General features: G+C 40.5%; 1 protein-coding gene across 7 annotated transcripts in view; it reads left to right on the forward strand.

Annotated features, from left to right (window-relative positions):
- The window catches only part of RGS17 (regulator of G protein signaling 17), a 106,088-nt gene that overhangs the window by 78,664 nt on the left and 6,472 nt on the right, over nucleotides 1-20,952 (forward strand). For 3 of the 7 annotated variants that reach the window (XM_039529671.1, XM_039529670.1, XM_039529672.1), the window contains one exon: nucleotides 20,719-20,808. In XM_039529671.1, coding sequence (XP_039385605.1) covers nucleotides 20,719-20,808 — 90 coding nt within the window. Of the gene's footprint in view, nucleotides 1-15,802; nucleotides 15,816-18,840; nucleotides 18,940-20,718; nucleotides 20,809-20,952 lie in introns of those variants that run through there. The other 4 variants (XM_039529676.1, XM_039529675.1, XM_039529674.1 and 1 more) reach the window with 4 other exon arrangements.

Genomic DNA, 20,952 nt, shown 5'->3' on the forward strand with positions numbered 1-20,952 from the left:
TGCTAGATTGAAGAGCCCATCATTAAACATCTATACCCCATGTAGGTACTTGTAGACTGTAACCAAGTCACCCCTTACATCCATGAGTCTACCACTGTGAGGTATGTTTTCTAATCATTTAAGCATTCTCAGGGCTCTTCTCAGGACCTTCTCTAACTTACCAACATTCTTTAATTGTGGACACCAGAAATGGACACAGTATTCCAGCAGCAGTAGCACCAGTGCCCAATAGAGGTAAAGTAACCTCTCTGCTTCTACTTGGAATTCCCCTGTTTACACATCCAAGGATTGCATTAGCCCTTTTGGCCTCAGTGTCTCACTGGGAGCTCATGAACAGCTGATTTATCCAATATGACCCCCAAGTCTCTTTCAGTCACTCTTTTATCCCCATCATGTAAGTATGGTCTATGTTCTTTGATCCTAGATGGATATGTTTACAGTTAGCCATATTCAAATGTGTAGTTTTCTTACTTAGAGCTTACCAGGCAATCCAGATCACTCTGTATCAGTGACCTGTCCTCTTAATCATTTACCACTCCCAATTTGTGTGTCATCTGCAACCTTTATCAATGGTGATTTTATGTTTTCTTCCAGGTCACTGATAAAAATGTTAAATAGCGCAGGGCCAAGAACTGATCCCTGCGGGATCCCACTAGAAGTAAACCCACTTGATTAGGATTCTCCATTTACAATTAAATTTTGAGGTCTATCAGTTAGCCATTTTTTAAACTATTTAACATGTGCCATGTTAATTTTGTATTTGTTTAAAATTTTAAATAAAAATGTGCAGTACCAAATCAAATGCCCTACAGATGTCTAAGTATATTACATAAACACTGTTACCTTTATCAACTGAATTTGTAATATTATAAAAAAAATACCAAGTTAGTTTGACAAGATCTATTTCATATCAATCAATGTTGATTGGCATCAGCTCTATTACCGTCATTTACTCTATTAATCGAATCCCATATCAGCCACTCCATTATCTTACCCAGGATCAATGTCAGACTGACAAGCCTATAATTACAGGGTCATCCCATTTACCCTTCATAATAGAGGTGCAAAATTAGTTTTTTTCCAGTCTTTTGGAATTTCCCCAGTGTTCCAAGATTTATTGAAAATCAACATTAACGGCCCAGTGAGAGCCTCAGCCAACTCTTTTTAAAACTCTTGGATGGAAATTACCTAGATGTGATTATTTAAAAATGTCTAACATTAGTAGCTGCTGTTTAACATCCTCCAGAGTTACTATTGGAAAGAGTCTTATCATATGACATGGCTACATCATCTGTTTTCCCCCCAAATACTCAACAGAAATATTTATTGAACAGTTCTGCCTTTTCTGTATTATTATTGATAATTCTACCATTTCCATCTAGTAATGCACCAATACAGTTGTTAGGATTATTTCAGTTTCACAATATACTTTTAAAAACTCTTTCTTGTTGTCATTAATTCTGCTGGCCATCAACTTCTCCTTAAACGCAGCAAAGAGTCCTGTGGCACCTTATAGACTAACAGACATATTGGAGCATGAGCTTTCGTGGGTGAATACATGCATGCATCCGACGAAGTGGGTATTCACCCGCGAAAGCTCATGCTCCAATACGTCTGTTAGTCTATAAGGTGCCACAGGACTCTTTGCTACATTTACAGATCCAGATTAACATGGCTACCCCTCTGATACTCAACTTCTCCTTGTATCTCTTTGATTCCCATATCAGTTTTCTACAATTCCTGGCTTCTGATTTACATTCTTTATCATCAACTTCCCCTTTCATCCATTTGTTATGGAAATATACACATTATTTGGTTGGTTGGTTGATCACTTCATTTGCTTCCCCTCTAAACCAGTTAGGTGTTTTTAACCAGAATGACCTTCTTCCTTGAGTGTGGAATTATAGCTTTTGGGGCATCTAGTAAAGTGTTCTTGAACTATTCCCAATTATCACAAACATTTTTATGGTTTAAATTCTTCCTCTACATTGATTTATCTCATAATTCATGTTATCTTTGTGAAATTGGCCATTTTAAAGTCCCAAATGTATATAATTGGTTTGGACTTTGTTCTGTTTGCATATTAGAAATGTATTCAAATTATGATCACTTGTACCTAAACTACCATTAATGTTTAGTTCTGTAATCAATTTCTCTTTCTCTGTCAAGACAAGGTCTAATATAGGTGCGTAAGCAGGCTGTCATCCTGTTCCCTTGGGTGATTTGGTGGTCTGTAACAGACACCAATTACTACCCCATCTTGTGCTTTATCTGTTAGGATATTGATCCATAAGCATTCGAGATCATTTTCTTCTGAGTTAGCAGTGACTTGAAAATAGATGATGCCACTTTTAACATAGTGTCACTCCTCCTCCCCTTTTTCCCATTTGATCCTTCCTAAAGAGAGGGGAGGGATAGCTCAGTGGTTTGCACATTGGCCTGCTAAACCCAGGGTTGTGAATTCAATCCTTGAGGGGGGCATTTAGGGATCTGGGGCAAAAATGTGTCTGGGGATTGATCCTGCTTTGAGCAGGGGGTTGGACTAGATGACCTCCTGAGGTCCCTTCCAACCCTGATATTCTATGAAAGAGGTTAAAATCAATGGCTATAACATTCTAGTCACATGACTCATCCATCTAGGTTTTGGTGATACTACCTAGATCAAAGTTATGTTCATAAATGAGCAATTCCAATTCCTCTTGTTTGCTATTCAGGCTCCTAGCACTGGTGTGAACATGATTAAAGAATTTCTTCTCTTCATATCCTTTGGTTCCTTGATTAATTTTGTTCTCAAATCTCATTTTTGTGCTAATTGAGAGCTCATATCTTCCTGCCTTTTACCATCCCCTTTTGTTGTTAATTTAATGCCCTCCTGACTGCTCTAGCCAGCCTGTCCCCGAGGAGATTGGTCCCCATTCTGTGGGGAGAGGGGACTGTATAGTTTGGATGGCCTCCTCCTCAGCAGGAGGGAGAATCAATGTTCCACAAAACCAAAACTCCCCACCCTACACCACTTACCTAACCAGTGGTTCACTTCCAGAATCTTCTGCCTTCCATCTTCATTCACTCACAAGACAGGAAGGATCTCCCTGGAGTTTGTTTGTATATGATTTTTCTTCAGCACCCTTCCCTGAAGTCATCTGTTGTCTGAGACCTATCCCGTGATGTACTTTCATTAGTGCTGACAGGAACCATCACAAATGGATCCTTTCCCATCAACTTCAAAAGCTCATCCAATCTTAGAAAGAGATCTCGTGTCTTGGCTCCAGGAAAAGAGCACATCGTCCTAGGGCATGCCTGTCTCTTGCAGAATGTTCATTTGATTCTTCTTAATATAGAATCCCCAGCAAGGATTGTCTGTCTTCTTGGATAGTTAAAGATACTTTGCAGGCAAACTTGCTGTGTTGTCAAATGTACAGGTGCTAGAATGTCTTAATACTCTATGGAATGGTGGTAGCGCTGCAAGAAACCTGGAGAACCAGAAATGAAAGGCTTAGCCAATATAAACCACTTCATTTGTTTTGACTGGCCCTAGAGATGCAAAACTTACAACAAGTAAAGACTGAAGATGATTAACTTACCATATTAGGAGATTAACTTTTTTCGGTGTTGCCTCCACACTGTGGGAACTGCATGCCTAGCTCTAATACTAACTAATCATTTTTAGCTATAGTTGGCAGTTAGGGGATTGGAGCCTTGTATGCCAGTAAATACACATACTCTTTACATACCTACTTTCTTTAACAGTTCCTTGTTTCCACTTAACACCTAGCAGAGCAATCACAGAGTCAACTCCTTTCTGTCATGTTAGTATAAATATTTGTAAATTGCAAAACATTCTAAATCTGAACACATATATGGAAGTCAGCTGTTTTGCCACTTTTAGTTGGTTTCTGCTGAGGTTTTACATAAATTGGCAGGTGCATCTAAAGGATTTTAAAAAGTGTTCCTTGTGAATTTAGCAGGACAACTTGCACCTTTGAAAGATACTCTGCCAAAGTATGATGTCTGCAAATTCCTCTTCCTTCAACACCAAAACCAAAAGATTTGGTCCAAGATCTGCTCCTGCAAGAGAACCTGGTAACATGAGTTTGGGAGACCTTCTAAGAAGGGTTCCCCAGGAAAGAGTAAGCTAGCCACAAAGCCTTCCTTGGTTCTGAAGCCTGATACAAACTCCCAGGCTGAGCGGCCTTATCTGTTTTTTTAAAGATCTCATTCAAATAGCTTCTGAAGGTATCTCTCGAACCCTCCTCTTCTGGAAAATGGAAAGGCACCACTCATGTCAACATTTCTGACTTTGGAGACTTAGAATGGAAAAGAAATTTGGACACTACTCCATTTTATTACACTATGGGGGTTGGAGGGGAAAGAGGAGAAGGCAATTTAAAAAAAATGTTGAATAGAAATTGTTCCATTTCAAGCCCTGCTAAACAAACTCAGAATAGTTCACAGTTCTTTTTTTCCATTTTTTGACCAGGTCTAATACCTTGATGGAAACATCACCTCTCTTCCATGAGAATTAATTCATTCAAGTTCACATTGGGTTTAGCTGGTTCAGTTCATGCCTCTTACCTCCAGGGGCCAGTCTTGCTAAATTTGTGTCAGAGTAACTATAAGGGAGTACACCTGAGCTCCCTTCTCAAGAAAAATTCCCAATGAAACCAGTAAAATCTGAATAAAACTCACGATCTGGTCCTAATTCTCACACTAGGCAGAAAATGTTCTTGTACAGACAATCTTCTAAATTGTCTTCTCTTTGGATCCATAATCCATTAACTCATAGTTTCTAGGTTGCTAGACAGAGGTGTCTAGCAAACATTCTCTTTTTGCATCACAAGTCTGGGGGGACAAGGCAGAGATTTAACTACTAAGTCCTGAAAACTGGCCCCACTCAAGGTTCTCCAAGCTACATAAAATGGGAAAACTTAACTTTCAGCATTGGACAACCAAAAAGAAGACATTCTGACTATTAGAGTACTCTTTTCATGCCTTCATTGATTAAATTAATTGTACTTAAGCAATACTCCAAACACTTCTAAGAAAGAAAGAAAGAAAAAGCTGGTACCTCAACAGGGAAACAGCAGAGGGGGCAAAACATGTATAATCCTAGAGTATAACATTAAAAATTAACATGCTCACTCTTCAGATCATCATTCGGCAGGGGCAAGGATTTTTCCCTCTGATAGTACTGGAGTCTTATGAATGTTTAGTGTTTGTAACAGGGCTAGAAACAGGTGGCTCTGTGCACACTGTTTACACAACTCTCCCAGGGCATCACAATCTGCCTTGCAAACCTTTGGGCCCTGCCTGATATACTGTGCCAGATTGTGTTCTGGTTTAATGAGAAGGGCAAACTTCCAGCAATTAGTAGGCTGAGATTAACAAACACTTCTCGTGTGTGATTTGAGAGAGAGAGAGAGAGAAAGAGAGAGTGAGATCTGGGCTGAAGAACTTCAAAGATAACCAAGAAACTGACAGATCATTGCCCAGCACTTTATTGTCACTTACACAGTGCAAAGTGGGTGTAAAATGGTACTATTCTGACTGGCAGTACTTCATACCCACTCTGTGCACAAGGTGGGGTGGGGGTTCAATTGGGTACCAAGTGCATTACTTAACTACTTAAGTAACTATTCCACCATAACTTCAGAACAAGAGTGAGTTAATTGGTTCGGGGGTTTTGGAGGCGGGAGGGATTTAAAGCCACAGCCTATGTTCAGCCATTCCACTTGTGAATTTGAGTTTTGATTCAGATGAACTGGAGAATCCAGAGTAGGAATCTAATATATAGCAATATAGGACAGACACTATACTGCAGGACTTTAGGAAATTGTTGCACTGTTATTGGCCAGTTGTTAGGGTGGGGAGAGGGGGAAAGGGTGTTTTTCTAAAACTGTAACCTAATTTTTCTAACCTTAGAAGTTCACATTAGTTCTGCGATGCATTGAGGTTTGTGGCTGTATTTACTGTGACTTGTCCATCTGTGGTAACCCAGGAAGGATAGGCTGAGGGGAAAAACCTAAATGTATGGAATTAGCAGGTAGTCCATAACTTAAACTGAAGTGTCACAAAACAAAATGGAAAGACCTTTATTTATACAATAGTGCTAAATTCAGAACCCCCATCATTCTGATAGCAAAGTCCCAGAAAATAAGAGGGAGAGTTGAAATCCCTCACAATGAAAATCTGATGGCCCCATTTCAAACAAACAATTGGAAATTGCTGGGAAAATTAAGGTGCAAAATAATCAGACCCACAATCCCCCTGATTTGAAGAGTAAATACGTGGGATCATATGACCCTTAACCTTATTCAGCCACACCTAAGATGCTGGCAGTAGTTTCTTAGAAGGAGATCTAAGACTAAACCTAGTTAATTTTAAGAAAATGATCTTGATTCCAGCCTGTTGCAGCACCACTTGTGCATGTAGGGGTAGCTGACCTTGAAGAGAAATTCATCCCTGAGGGGAAGGCAAGGAGTGGAGGTACCCCCTCCATCAGAAGAGGGTAGCTTAAAGACCCTCAGGGAGATGTGCTGATTCAGCACATCTTGCTGGCATCCTAGCCCTCCCTCTTCACAGCCAACCTCACCCACCTTCTGGGCAATGTCATTCAGCTCCAGGGTTGGGGAGAACAGGCTGTGGGAGGCTTGAAGTGTTATAGTCCTGCCACGGGTGGACTTTCTGCCACCAGGACAGATGAGCAAAGCTGTGTTGCTGGAAAAAGAACTGGAGATCTGGGGCACCGGAATCCTGCTCGCATTGCAGTTCGTGTGAGTTTCAGTGGGTAGGAGCATTGGCCCCATGTCATTCCAGAACATATTGTGAAGAAGCTTTGACTTCTCCTTTCAGGTCTGACATTTATATAGCTACACAAAGATGCATTGACTTCAGACCCTGGAGAAAACACAAAACTGCTGCAAGGGGAGAGGCTTAACATAGGCCTAAGTTGAAAATAAATTGGGAACTAGGACACGCTGTGTATGGTACTGTACCTTAAAGGAGCAAGGGAAATTTTTGTAAGTTTCAGTTTTATTCAACAGTGGCATGTAATAGGACATTAAATATTTAAGTTTCTATCAGGAGAAATTCTTATCCAAATAACAGAGGGGTAGCCGTGTTAGTCTGGATCTATAAAAGCAGCAAAGAGTCCTGTGGCACCTTATAGACTAACAGACGTTTTGGAGCATGAGCTTTCGTGGGTGAATACATGCATGCATCCAACGAAGTGGGTATTCACCCACGAAAGCTCATGCACCAAAACGTCTGTTAGTCTATAAGGTGCCACAGGACTCTTTGCTGTTTATCCAAATAAGGCACTGGTTCCTAACTGAAAGGGAAAAGGTACTGGCTCCGGTCGATTTGTTAGCAGCGTAACTTCCAACTGGTAAAGGTTTATCATGTAACTATGTATTATTCCAAATCGGTTTAAAATGTCAGTTAAAACAGGAATAAATGTCTAGGGCTTTTAAATAAAAATGAGGATAGATCATGGAAATGAGTCTTTGAAGGCTAACTCCTAGTAGATAAAACCCAGAAGATGAAGAATCTTCTGCTAAAAGTAGGCCAGATACTCATCAAGGCAGAAAAAAGGAGATGACAGTCTTATCTAGTCATCTTAATATAATTCGAAAATACAAATGCATATCCAGATGGCACCATTCATGGTTATAAACTAGCAAATTTAGGGACTGGTACTACCACCCTCCATTGGATGCCCTCAACTCCCTTTGATGTCTCTGTTGGGGGCAAATGCTGCCTCAAAGATTGGGCCCTTCGCTCTATGGAAAAATTGAAATATAGCAATGAAAGTCCATTGTGAAACAGTGCAAACTTCTGTCTATATCCATACAGACCACTATGATGATCTCAACCCAGCAGTGTGTTTTAAAAATAAATGTAAAAAAATGAATGGTTGAATGAAAATGAAGGAGTAACATCCCTAATTTGACTTGAAAAGAGTATAGGAAGGTGTATAAACACTCATACTTAATTCTGCCAATGTACCTCAGTCCCAAATAGCAACACCTCTGCTATAATCCAGTCTTTAACCTCTCTCTCTTGCTAGATTGTGCGGTGGCTATCTTATATGGTCCTGTCTGTAGGTGACTTACGGGAGGTTTCAATCTGTATGTGTGGAAGTGGAAGACTGAAGGTCCTACTTAACCATTTAATTTGTTATTTCAAAATCATAACAAAATAGAACGCAATGCTGTGCAAAACCAGTTTAATCCTACTTAATTTATTAAGGAAGTATGTTCTTCAATCTCATAGACTCCCTAACCCAAAAACTTAATAATGCCTTTGAATAAAGCTATGAGAGCTTAGCAGGAACATTCCAGCCATCTCTCCCCATTGTGAAAGAAGCAACAAGAGTGTAACAAGTGGATGGACTTAGCAAAGCTAACGCTCGTCATGCCCTTGGCAACTTCCTAATGGGCTCCAATTCTCCACTGCCTTATATCTTGGATAGTCACTCACATCTGTGCAAAGCAAATGTAAGTGGCTCTACAAAGTGTAAGGCAGCAGAGAACTGAGACCCAATGTTCAGTTGTTGGAATAGCATTGGAATCACTAAAGTCATCTGCCAAAAGACTGCTCCAAACCACTCTGATGGTGAAGCTTCTGTACACCTGGTGTCAGGGCCGGCTCCAGGCCCCAGCACGCCAAGCGCGTGCTTGGGGCGGCATGCCGCGGGGGGGGCGCTCTGCCAGTCGCCGGGAGGGCGGCAGCCGGCTCCAGTGGACCTCCCACAGGTGTGCCTGTGGAGGGTCCGCTGGTCCCGCAGCTCCGGTGGACCTCCCGCAGGCGTGCCTGTGGATGCTCCACCGGAGCCGCGGGACCAGCGGACCCTCCGCAGGCATGTCTGCAGGCGGTCCACCGGAGCCGCAGGACCGGCGACCGCCAGAGCACCCCCCGCGGCATGCCGCCGTGCTTGGGGCGGTGAAATTGCTAGAGCCGCCCCTGCCTGGTGTCCCTTTAAATTAGTGTCCTTTCTAGTTCTCTGGGTCCTAGATGACAGGTGCCTTTATGCCTTTCAAATATACCAGTCACTTGTAGAATAGCTGCAGTCAGTACTAAGGACTCCGGGGCATGTCTAGAAACTACACATACCCTCTGCACGCAACAGAATATAAAGAACAACAATCTTTTGAAGGAAGAAATGAAACTGACAGGGAGACAAGTGGACTGTTGGGTGAGGTGGTGGGACAGAGATCAGAGTAGGGTAAGGCCACCCCAAGTCTAATATTTGCCTACAGTATGAACCAGAGGCCAGCCCTGCTGTTGAAATAGAACCAGAATAATTCCATTAAAAATCAGTGGTAAGAGGACTTAGCACACAAGATTGCGGTAGTGGATTTCCTAAAGTGCACTCCACATTTGAGACTAAAATAGGACACCTTTTCTGAGAGAAGACTAAAAGTTTCCAAAATATTTATTTAATACTTTCTGCTGTAAATACCATATAAAAGCGGTGTGATTTCTTTATGACGGAAGTCAGTTGAAAATGTTTCCTTCCATCAGTGTTCATTATGAAATTCTGGGAAGAGAAAGACAACTCGGAAATTCGCAGGGTTTAGTAGAGCCCCCTTGTGGACAGTGTTGTATCACTAGACCTTTTAAAATGCTTGTCTTCTTTTGTATGGCCTCAATTTCACACGTGTCATCAATTACCTCAAAATCATCTCCCACCATCACCCAGGAGAAACAGGTATTTCTTCATTTAAATTTTGTTAAAATGGCCCCCAAACTGTAACATTTAACTCAAATCTTTCTCTATAAACATGATCATAGTGACTATAAATTACCTGAACAAGACCAAACACAACCTGAATTTTTATTAAAGCTAAGGTTAAAATTCTATAATGCACAGTTAAGGGAATTGCGTTGGTATATCTGGGTATAGTGCTTAAATTATTCAAAAGTACAAAGGGTGCTTTAAAAATCATAAAATACATATAGTACATAATCAGCAATAACCCAAATTTAGATTAATAAATTTAATTATACAGTTTAGGTGTTAGCATCCAAATATTTGGGTATATCAGTTTTACAGAGAGTTGGTTGTAGAAAGCCAATATAGCAATGAGTGGAGATTGTCCCTCAGTAACTGAGCATTTAGGACTGGTTGTCCCTCAGTAAATACAGTGCATCAAAGTATTTATCTACATATTGCCCTTAGCCAGAAAGCCAAGTAGTTGTAATATGCTGGCACATATGGAAAAACAACTTCAAAACCTGAAAATAAGTGCATATTTGTAAGCAGAACAAACTATTTGGATGCTGTACCATAGGGTGACCAGATGTCCTGATTTTATAGTGACAGTCCTGATTTTTGGGTCTTTTTCTTATATAGGCTCCTATTACCTCCCACCCCGTCCCAATTTTTCACATTTGCTGTCTAGTCACCCTACTGTACCACATCGGCACCTAGGCTCATACCTGACAGCATGGTACTAATATGAGTTTAGAGGTGCCATACTGCAGAGAAAGGGGCAGGGTCCCTTCTCCACATCTTTGGTTATCTTGGCAGCAGAAAGATTCCACAGCTCATTCAGAGTTGAGGTGGGACGGGATAGAATTTCAGAGTATTGATCAAAGTTCCTTCTGTAAAATACAGTCTAATATTAAGGCTGCTAACTGCAGCTTGGTGCATAATGTTTGCTGTGTCTGCCTCCATGGCAGCAGCATCACCAGCATCTAATGACATCTTAATGGATTTGAGATGCTGAGAGTATGAAAGGCTCCACTTAAAACCAGAGTTTCTTGTAATATAGATTTCTGTTATCTAATTAGGAAAATGCATATGAATGTACAGAGAAATATATTCTTCCCTACACTCTTAGTAAACTCATATTATATAGAAGTACATAGATTGTATACTGCAATAGCAAATATACAGTACCAACACCACTTCATATTAAAACTAAAACACTGTCTAAACCAAGGAATAGACAATAAAGGCTAAAACTCTCTCCTCTATTCATTCCATTGTAGCTAGTTTATTGAAAGACTTGCAGAATCTCATGCAGGACCACATTATCCCTCCCTACCCCCAGGTTTAGGAAGACAATTCAAAAAAACTTCTTGCTTTTGTAGGTTCTGTTAGGGTGAGGAACTATCCAGTAGAGACCATACTTCAGTTTGGCATGTAGAAATAAAAGGCATGATCCTACTCTCCTTGAAGCCAATTGCCAATCTCTCACTTTCCTCAATGGGAAGAGAAGAGTATGTCAAATTATATGAGAGCTTGCTCATGGAATATGAGCCAAAACTAATTGCACGCTAATACAATGAAACTTGCCTCAAGCTACCAGCTAGGTTTTGCCTAGTAGGAGGTAACCTTTAAAGGTTATAAAACTTTTCTAAAAATCATGGAGACTCTTAACTGCAAGCTGAAGACTGACTTGCCTGTTCATGGTGATGTGCATGTTCATACATATTTCACTGTCTGAATTTCTGTCTTCTAGCATGTGGCTAACAAACCTTTTTGAATAATACACTAGTGATTGTGCAAGACAAAACATATATATAGAAAACTACAACAAGCCACAGACCAATTTGATCATGGACATCAGTGTTTGTCCCTTGAATGTGCATTAAGGGGTAGTATACTGACTGGTCACCTCATATTAAGAGGGAAGAAGCTGAACAGCTTAAACATATAACCTGTAAAGAGACCTTCTTGAGAAGAATTAAGCAAAAATAACTGATCAGGAGTGAAATACATGACACTTTATTTTTAAAAATGCTTTGTTCAGCTGTCCTCCTAGTGATTGAGTGCAGTTTCCTAGTTTAGTTTTCAGAGTTCTTGTATTAAAATGCAGCAGATTTTTTTTGCAGTCTCCAGAGCAGCAACTACAGGAAAAGACCTGCTCAGCCCAGGATGGTGCATGCACAGTCTGGTTGGCAAGTGGGATCTGTGAGGAGCTGGATCATGCTCAGTGCAGACAGACCCTCCAGAAAATTTAGCTGCTGAACTCTTAACAAGTCTTTACTGAGCATGCCTGAACTTAAATTCTCAGATGCTCACAATTTGCCCAAAAGAGGGTGTATTTTCAGAACGCAAAAGGCACATCCCTGACACCAGAGGAATTTCCTACCATCAACAACCCACTGAACTTCTAGTCCCTGCTTCAACGTATGGAGATGCTAGAGCTTCTCAATGAAACAGTTATAGGATTTTTTTTAACATGGGCAAATATATATTTTTCCTTATAATTGTTTGGAGAAATTGTTTTTTTCTGAAACTTTCCAGGAAAAGTCAGTGTGAGGCAGACACTCAGAATAGAAAACTTCAGCTTGAATGGTTAAAGTTTACAAAGTTATAGGCAACTGAAAACAGGGTCAGGTTCTGAGAAGTATCTCTACATGCATCATCTTGATTAGAAGAGAATATGAACTGCTCTAACATGAGCTTTCTGAAGCTGGCACCAGAGTAGCTGCACCATGCAGAGTTCTAAAAAAACGCGTGGTGCATGATACAGAGAGTTGGCATTCAGCTGCTGCAAACTTCATGAGTCCCATAAAAGCCAGCATGAGGATTTAATACTGCAGAGCACAAAGTGCATGCATGAACTAATTTTAATTTCTATATCTTGCTGAGAAACCCCTCTATACCCAAAAAACTAGCACCGGGTACCAATTCTTGTGAAGATCAAATAAACATGGAGTCTCTAGGTCTTGGGAACTGAGACAAGCCAAAAAAGTTCAGAAAATATTAAATTAATTAAACCTAATACTACTGTTCTCCTTATGGCCTCACATTTTCAAAAGGAAAAAATCTATCGCTGTATAAGATTGTGTGTGTGAAATTTCAAGCAGATAAGGTTTTTTTTGGCAAACATAAATAGGGAGGTAGGAGAGGTTTATTGACTAGCTAGGTTCTGTATAACATAGCTTGGTGGTTGCTTGGCTGTATCATTCGTAGTTATACAGCTTTATCCATGGATTTTACTGGTATTTCAATGATCTTTTCATATAATAGAGCAACATTGTCATGCTTCTCTGCTCCTAAATAAACATTGTCCTGTCCAGTTTTCACTGGCCTATGACTCAAAACTTCCAGCTGACTTACAAGTAAGGTGCCAGACAACTTATTCATTCTCTTTTCTACTGTACAAAAAAAAGGCCTATGGTCATCTGCTCATATGCACTGCAATATCATGGCACTACATTAATCTCTAATTCAATGGCTTCAGAATCTGCCCCCTAGTCTCTTGTGAGATGTATTCAGCTTTGTCTCGATTTGGGGATGACCATTCCATCACTACTGCTTGCTAGAGGGCATAGTTCTTAATCTCCCTGCCAATGTAGGAGCTAGTAACTAACTGGAGGACAAAGATATAAGAAGATCCTCCGTCTGGAAGCTGAAACTAGAAAAAATCAAACTAGAAATAAGGTGTAATATTTTTAACAGTGAGGGTAACTAACCATTGGAGAACATAGCAAGGGTTGTGTTGTATTCTCTATTGCTGTGATTTTTGTAATTAAAATTGGATGTTTTTTCTAACAGATATACCCTAGTTTAACCACAGTTGGACTGGGAGTGGAAATTAATTCCTGGCCTGTGTTATATAGGAGGTCAGACTAAATTATCACAATGGTCCCATCTGTCTTTAAAATATATGTATCTATGACCTAACTGTCTTTTTTCCCCAGTCTCTTAATTCTGTGATAATTAGACTTCCCAGCAGCAGGAAGTGTCTGTGAATACTATGAATTATAACCCCAGTGAAACAGACGCTTCCTGAGGACAAACAGGTTACAGAGAAACATGTGAGAATGTATGTCAGCCTCCAGTAAGTTTAGCTGAAAATATACATTATTCTTGATACTAACTGTATACAATGCTGATTTCTAGTTTTAGAGCCAAATTCTGTCCTTGGATGCATGCAAGTTCCATCGACTTCATCTGGTCCTTAGGCCGCGCTGAGGATAAATTTCTTGGTTTTATTACAGCAGTGCCCAGACGCCCCACCAAGATCAAGGCCCCATTTCACTACTTATACAAATGCATAGTAAGAGATTGGTCCCTGCCATGAAAAGCCTACAATCTAAACATACAACACAAAGGATGGGATGGAAACAGGTGCAAAGAAGTGATAGGATTTTGCCCAAGGTTGCAGAACTGGGAATAAAATATGAATTTCCCAACATTCCAGCGCTTTTCCCACCAGACCAGTAGTGGGCAACCTGCGGCCCACGTGCTGCATGCGGCCCATCAGGGTAATCTGATTGCGGACCACAAGACATTTTGCTGACGTTGACTGTCTGCAGGCATGGCCCCCCGCAGCTCCCAGTGGCTGCAGATCGCCGTTCCCAGCCAATGAGAGCTGCGGGAAGTGGCAGCCAGGATGTCTTTGCAGCCTTGCCACTTCCCACAGCTCCCATTGGCTGGGAACGGTGAACTGTGGCCACTGGGAGCTGCAGGGAGCCATGCTTGTAGATGGTCAATGTCAGCAAAAGTCTTGTGGTCCGCAATCAGATTATCCTGATGGACCATGTCAGGGTTCCTTCCCCACTCTGAACTCTGGGGTACAGATGTGGGGACCCGCATGAAAGACCCACTAAGCTTATTTTTACCAGCTTAGGTTAAAAACTTCCCCAAGGCACAAATTCCTTCCTTGCCTTAGTATCGCTGCCACCACCAAGTGATTAAAACAAACATTCAGGGAGGGCCACTTGGAGCCCTACCTTTCCCAAATATCCCCCAAGTCCCTTCACCCCCATTCCTGGGGAGGCTTGAGAATAATATCCTCCCCAATTGGTACAGGTGAACACAGACCCAAACCCTTGGATCTTAAAACAATGAAAAATCAATCGGGTTCTTAAAAGAATTTTAATTAAAGAAAAGGTAAAAGAATCACCTCTGTAAAATCAGGATGGTAAGTACTTTACAGAATAACAAAAGACTCAAAAACACAGAGGATTCCCCTCTAGGCAAAATGTAAAGTTATAAAAACAGGGATAAACTTCCCTCTTAGGACAGGGAAAATTCACAAGCTAAAACAAAAGATAACTTAATGCATTTCTTTCCTATTACTTACTATTTCTGCAATACTAGATGCTTAGTTCAGATATGCTTAAGGAGATGTAATTTCCCTGTCCTGTTTCCTGGCTGGCTCCGAGAGAGACAGACAAAAAACCTTCTCCCACAGATCTGAAAGTATCTTCTCCCCTTATTGGTCCTTTTGGTCAGGTGCCACCCAGGTTATCTGAGCTTCTTAACCCTTTACAGGTAAAAGAGGAATTGACCCTTTACAGGGTAAAGAGGGATTTTATGCTACCCGTAGCTGTATGTTTATGACAGGCTGCATGCAGCACATGGGCGGCAGGTTGCCCACCACTGCACTAGACTATGCTTTCTTAGTTTGACTTCTACTTTCCATATACCCTGCAGCATACTGAATGACATCAGGGAAAGGGTTTTAATAGCTTTCTTATTTTATGTTGATAGAGGTATAGAATGTGCATTGATGGGTATGTAGTGATTTGAAAAATGCCTTAATGGTTTGGAGATGATAACTGAGATCATGCTTGTATAAATACTAATTGATGACAGAATGGATAGGACATCAGCCTAATCACCTGGTTACAATAACATAGTAATAGTGCTCTTAGTTACACCTGTGTAAATTTGCTGTAACATCACTGACCTCACTGTATTTAGACCAGTGTAACTGAGATTAGAATCTGGCTCCTGATGCACCAGCTGAAGTCCACAAGAGTACTGGATTCCCAGAGCATAAAGGATCAGGTCCCAAATGTAAATTACTTCCATTGTTTCAGACAAGCAGGAGGACAAAAGTGTCACTGTAAGGACATTCTGGAACTTTTTGAGTGGCTGAAAGAACTGGGTGGAATTATCAAAAGAGCTTTGGGGACTTTCAGTGGAATTTGTGCTCCTAGATTACTTAGGCTCTTTTGATATCTCTGCTCAGTGCATTGTGAGGTACAAAAACTATTGGCTTGCAATATTGGCCTAGTAAAATAATTACTTGACAGGACAAATATTTAAATTGCTGAACATAGAGATGAAGTGAGAGTAGTATCTTAAAAAGTTAAATGTTGTACATCTGAAACATCAGGATCCCCAACAGCTGATCCAAAATCATTGACAAGGAATTCTGAGCAAGTTTAACTTGGTATTTGCTTGCATTTGAATTTGTACATTTATTTTAAATGGTGTACTGCAGTGTCTGATTAGTCAGATGTTTAGATCCTATGGTCATGAAGTTCCAAATGAAAACATGGATTACTCTTTCAATAATATTATTTGCAGTTGGTAAGATGGCTATAGCTAGTGCAGAAAGCTGGAAGCTCATGCTGTATTGAAAGCAAGAACAAAGTCACCCCATTTGGCCCTGTTGTAATGTTTTTAGTATTTTCTTCAGAACAATAAAACAAGAACAAAAATAGGCATGAAGGACAACCTCGCAATGAACTGGAACTAAAATCCATTAAGTGGCTGCACTTTTCATTCCTCACTATGCCCCTATGCACTCCAGACCTATCCACTTCAAGGCATTATTATTTCTGATGCAACTTTAGCATGTAGAATCTGTGTCTATAGACTACATTTTTTTTCAGGGAAGTTAGCTGGATGTATTTGAATAAGTACAGTACACTATAAGGGCACTATCCACTGATTTATGGGGTCCGATTGTGGATCAGCTTACTATTGTTTCACTGTTGCCTGACACCTTCCGAAGGACACGCTTTCTCTTCCTAAAAGCTTTCAATCAGTTGCTTGGTAAAACTGAGTTTTATCCTGTTTGTTTAGTTTTCCATAACACAACTTGCTTGCAACTTGTTTCCAACGCAGACTACTGCATCTATGTTAACTTGAGGTTTTCAGGTTCCCCCTAAATGAGGAATGTGCAAACACTTTGCCATTGCTTGATTTCCACAAAAAGAGAGAAATTAATGTTTTGATTTTATTTTTACATTATCACGAAAGTTGCAACATAGCCGATATCAATGCAATATTGTTAATGAAAGTAACAAGTAATGAAAAGTAGAAAACTGGTATTGGGCTCACGGTTATTCATGTTTCTGTAGGTACAGCCATAACACCCAGATTTGAATATCTTGCCCCAGATGGTTTCACTAAAATTAGATGTATTCAAAATATTCATCTCAAAATGAAAAACTGTTTGGCATTCAGAGTTCTTTACATTTCATTACATGGCTGAAAATAGACTCTTTTTGTGGGGAAATGGTAGATCTCAAAAACTTTATGCAAATGTATTATTTTTTTAAATGAAAGTGAACCAGTTTCTAGAGTAAAAAAACAAAGAGCTACTCTGTGTGACATTAACTCATTTGTTCAAATGAAAGTTGCCTTCACATCAAGAAGATGTCATATGTCTGATGAAACACTAACCTTTTGTCAAATGCAGAAAATCAAGTTGGACTGTACTAAAATCATTCAAACCAAGGTAGCCAGAAATGTAATGCAAAATGTCATTCAACAACTATTGTGAACTTAGCGCCTCTCTCACTGAAGTAATTGAATTTGAGAAATTATTCCAACTGACCATATCAACCCGTCAGAGTTTTCTGAGCTTTCCAAGGCTAATTCTAATTGTAATTCTAATTTTAATTCTAAAAATGACTAATTCGGTCACTGAACTTCATTTATTAACAATGAGGTGAACGAATTAGTGCCAGTTGTGTACTTGATACCATCACACTAGCACAAACTACAAAATCTCAGATGACAAAATATTCTTGGTCCTTCTTTAACCTTCTACCTAGATGTATACCAAAGCTCTTAACAAAGCAAAATATAGAGCTCCTGTCCCAGTTACTGCTCTGATAAACAACAGCTTTGGTGTCTAGTTTCCTATTTCTTTTTTGAACTCACTACCCTATTCATTTTTTTCCAACTTCAGCAGCCAGTCCTGATTCTCATACTTCAGCAGAAGCTTTGCATGAGCAAAGCAAGTAGCATTTGACCCCAAATATCTACTTAAACTAACAGTACAATCTTACACCTCTCGGCCGAGAAACCTGGAGCCCCATTTAAAACCTGGGGTGTGGGTGGTTTGCAGTGGCTCAGCCCTGAGGCAGGCTGATGAGCTCAGTGCAGTTTAACTGCTGCTCACATCGCAGAAGAAAAAAGACGGGTCATTTCATTCTCTTTGGGTTGAATCTTCCTCATCTTACCCATCACGTGAGCACTCCCATTAAAATTGCATGAATAAGATGAGTAGGATGTGGTGAATCATAATGCTTTAACTATTTTTAAAAAACTGTTTGCAATCATAAATGAATAAGAGCTTGCTGTACCTAGCAAGCAGGATTGTGTCTGTGATGCAAAGGTGTATTGTCCCGGGGGAGCTTTGGGAGGGATTGTGCCTTGGGTACAATCCCTCACAGAAGCACAAGGGAGAGCACATCTGCTGTACTATCCTTTTGTGCTCCTACCCTACACCAACCAGTGGAGTCGGCTGGGAGCTGCCGGTCGCCTTTCTGTATCTCCTCTATGGAGTGACTTGTGACCATGGGGCACTGAAGTCCCTGTATCTAGAGGAGTGTAGGGACCATGACAGAGGGAGGGAGGCTTCTTGTGACATTTTCTCCCCCTCCCACCCAAATAAACCTTTGTGCTCTAACCAGATACAAACTGACCCTAAGCAGTTACACGTGTGGACTTAAAGATTACAAGATGTAAAAAGTAGATGGTCCATATTCTGTTCTTGTTCTATACATGGAATGCCCGTTGGCTTCAGTGGGTGCTCCCTTTATAGATTGACAGGAAATGGGTCAAAAGGAGATGGAAAAGGCTTTTTACCTGCCAACCCCGGAGTTCAGGATGTGTTGTTTCTCCTGCAGCAGTTGATGACATCCTAACACCTTAAGCAGCACAGGAGCTGCATTTCTACGCTGTAACAGGGGAAGCAGAACCAAGGGCCTGAACTCAGGTCTTGGCGGGTAAGTGAAGAAGCAACTGATTTCAAGCAGCTTTGTTTGAAAGTGTATATCTTTGTAATGTTTAAGTCTTAATATGTAATCTGCAATATTTGGGATTTTAAATTGTGGATTTTTAAAAGAGCCCTTGAGTTCACCATACGCTCTGCCAAACTGATGATAAAAGTGTTGATTGCACACCTGAGTGAAGAAGGGGTGGAGGGAAACCTTATTTACAGTTAGAGTGACTCCGAGTTGGATTTCTCTTTCAATATGAGTGAAAGGTACTCAACTCAATCGAAGAGGGAAAAACTATTTCAACTTTTTATACTTGCAACTACATAAGATGATCCGGGGCATTGTGGATATTTGATATTCAAAATCTGAGCTATATTGGTTGTGGTTTTTTTCCATTGGACAGACTGTTCACGTGGTATGTTCCAGTTCCCAAGCCTAACTCTTACAATCAGATTTCCCATGCAAATATTGATGCCATACAAAATTTGCTTCCTGTAAGCATCTTCCAGTATTCAATTAATTTTGTTTCTGTAAATCAGGGATTAGCAACCTTTGGCACGTGGCTCACCAGGGTAAGCACCCTGGTGGGCCGGGCTGGTTTGTTTACCTGTGTATCCGCAGGTTCGGCCGATCGCAGCTCCCACTGGCCACGGTTTGCTGTTCCAGGCCAATGGGGGCTGCGAGAAGCAGCAGACAGCACATCCCTTGGCCCGCGCCGTTTCCCGCAGCCCCCATTGGCCTGGAATGGTGAACTGTGGCCAGTGGGAGCCGCGATCGGCCGAACCTGTGGACGTGGCAGGTAAACAAACCGGCCCGGCCCGCCAGGAGTCTTACCCTGGTGGGCCGCGGGCCGAAGGTTGCCGATCCCTGCTGTAAATGTTCCTGCTAGTAATTTCACCTGCTAGAATATTCATAGAAAGCAAAGATAAATGAAGCAAATGGGATTCAAAACAGAAACAAATATTTGCAGATTTTTTTTTTTACATTTTCACCTTGCTTTGAAGATGTTTGTATTTATTTATTTATTTTAGAAAAGAAAAGTAATTCTTCTCTCAGCTCCTAATTACAGAAGGCTAATGGAAGTCTTTCTACTGAAAAACCAATGAGTTTTATCGGTATGAAAAACTAATAGTACTTGCCATATGGACAAAATGGCTTACCACTTAATGAAGTGTAATCCATTTAGCACAATATTTGCTAAGTTGGCAGTACATTAAAATAAAAGTCAGCTTTCAAAGTAATGTGTCCAGGAGTTCTCACAAATTTGGTTAAAGAGGGAAGGAATTCTATGGGACAGCTACATGCTAAACCACACAACATAATTTTAATGTGGGGGAAATTTTGTTCCTCAAAGAATGAATGAATGAATCCCCAGCATTGCTGGGGCATTTTTGTAAGTGCCCAATAAAGTCTCTCTCTCTCTCTCTCTTTTTTCCTTCTTCCTTTCCTCTTACTTGTTACCAATATTATTCTGACTTCACTTAGGGCAATCTTTCCAAAAGTGATCTCTAAATTTATGCCAGTTTTTGGGTGCACAACTATGAACTTGTAGTAAATTGCATATGGAAATAGCATCTGTACCTCCTAATTTGGGTTTTGGGGCATGCAAAAATTTGTGACTGAAAAACTCTCCCAAAACTCGGTTCATATTTAGAGGCTGGAGTGAAACCACTTTGGCAAATGTAGCTCTAAATATATACATACTCCATACATTGGAGCATTGCTATAGTCATTATTTTAAATTAACTTTCTCTAGACAAAATAAAGTGTTGTACTACATTGCAGCCTCACTGTTAGGAATGAAGATAGAGGGGACAATGCAGGAAGGCCAACACATACAACCAAAATGGAGAGTATCCAGGTCATAGAGGAATGGTAAGTTTGTCATGTTAAATCTTCCAGTGCTCACAATAGGTATCCAGTAAGTCAAATGTCTGTATTTCTAACTTGTCTGTAAGTAATATCAAAACCTCACTTGATCTGAGACTTCTAGGAAGTTATCTGATGTTCCCTTCTTAA

Source organism: Mauremys reevesii, linkage group 3 (genome assembly GCF_016161935.1).
Source record: "Mauremys reevesii isolate NIE-2019 linkage group 3, ASM1616193v1, whole genome shotgun sequence".
NCBI classification, from domain to species: Eukaryota; Metazoa; Chordata; order Testudines; family Geoemydidae; genus Mauremys; species Mauremys reevesii.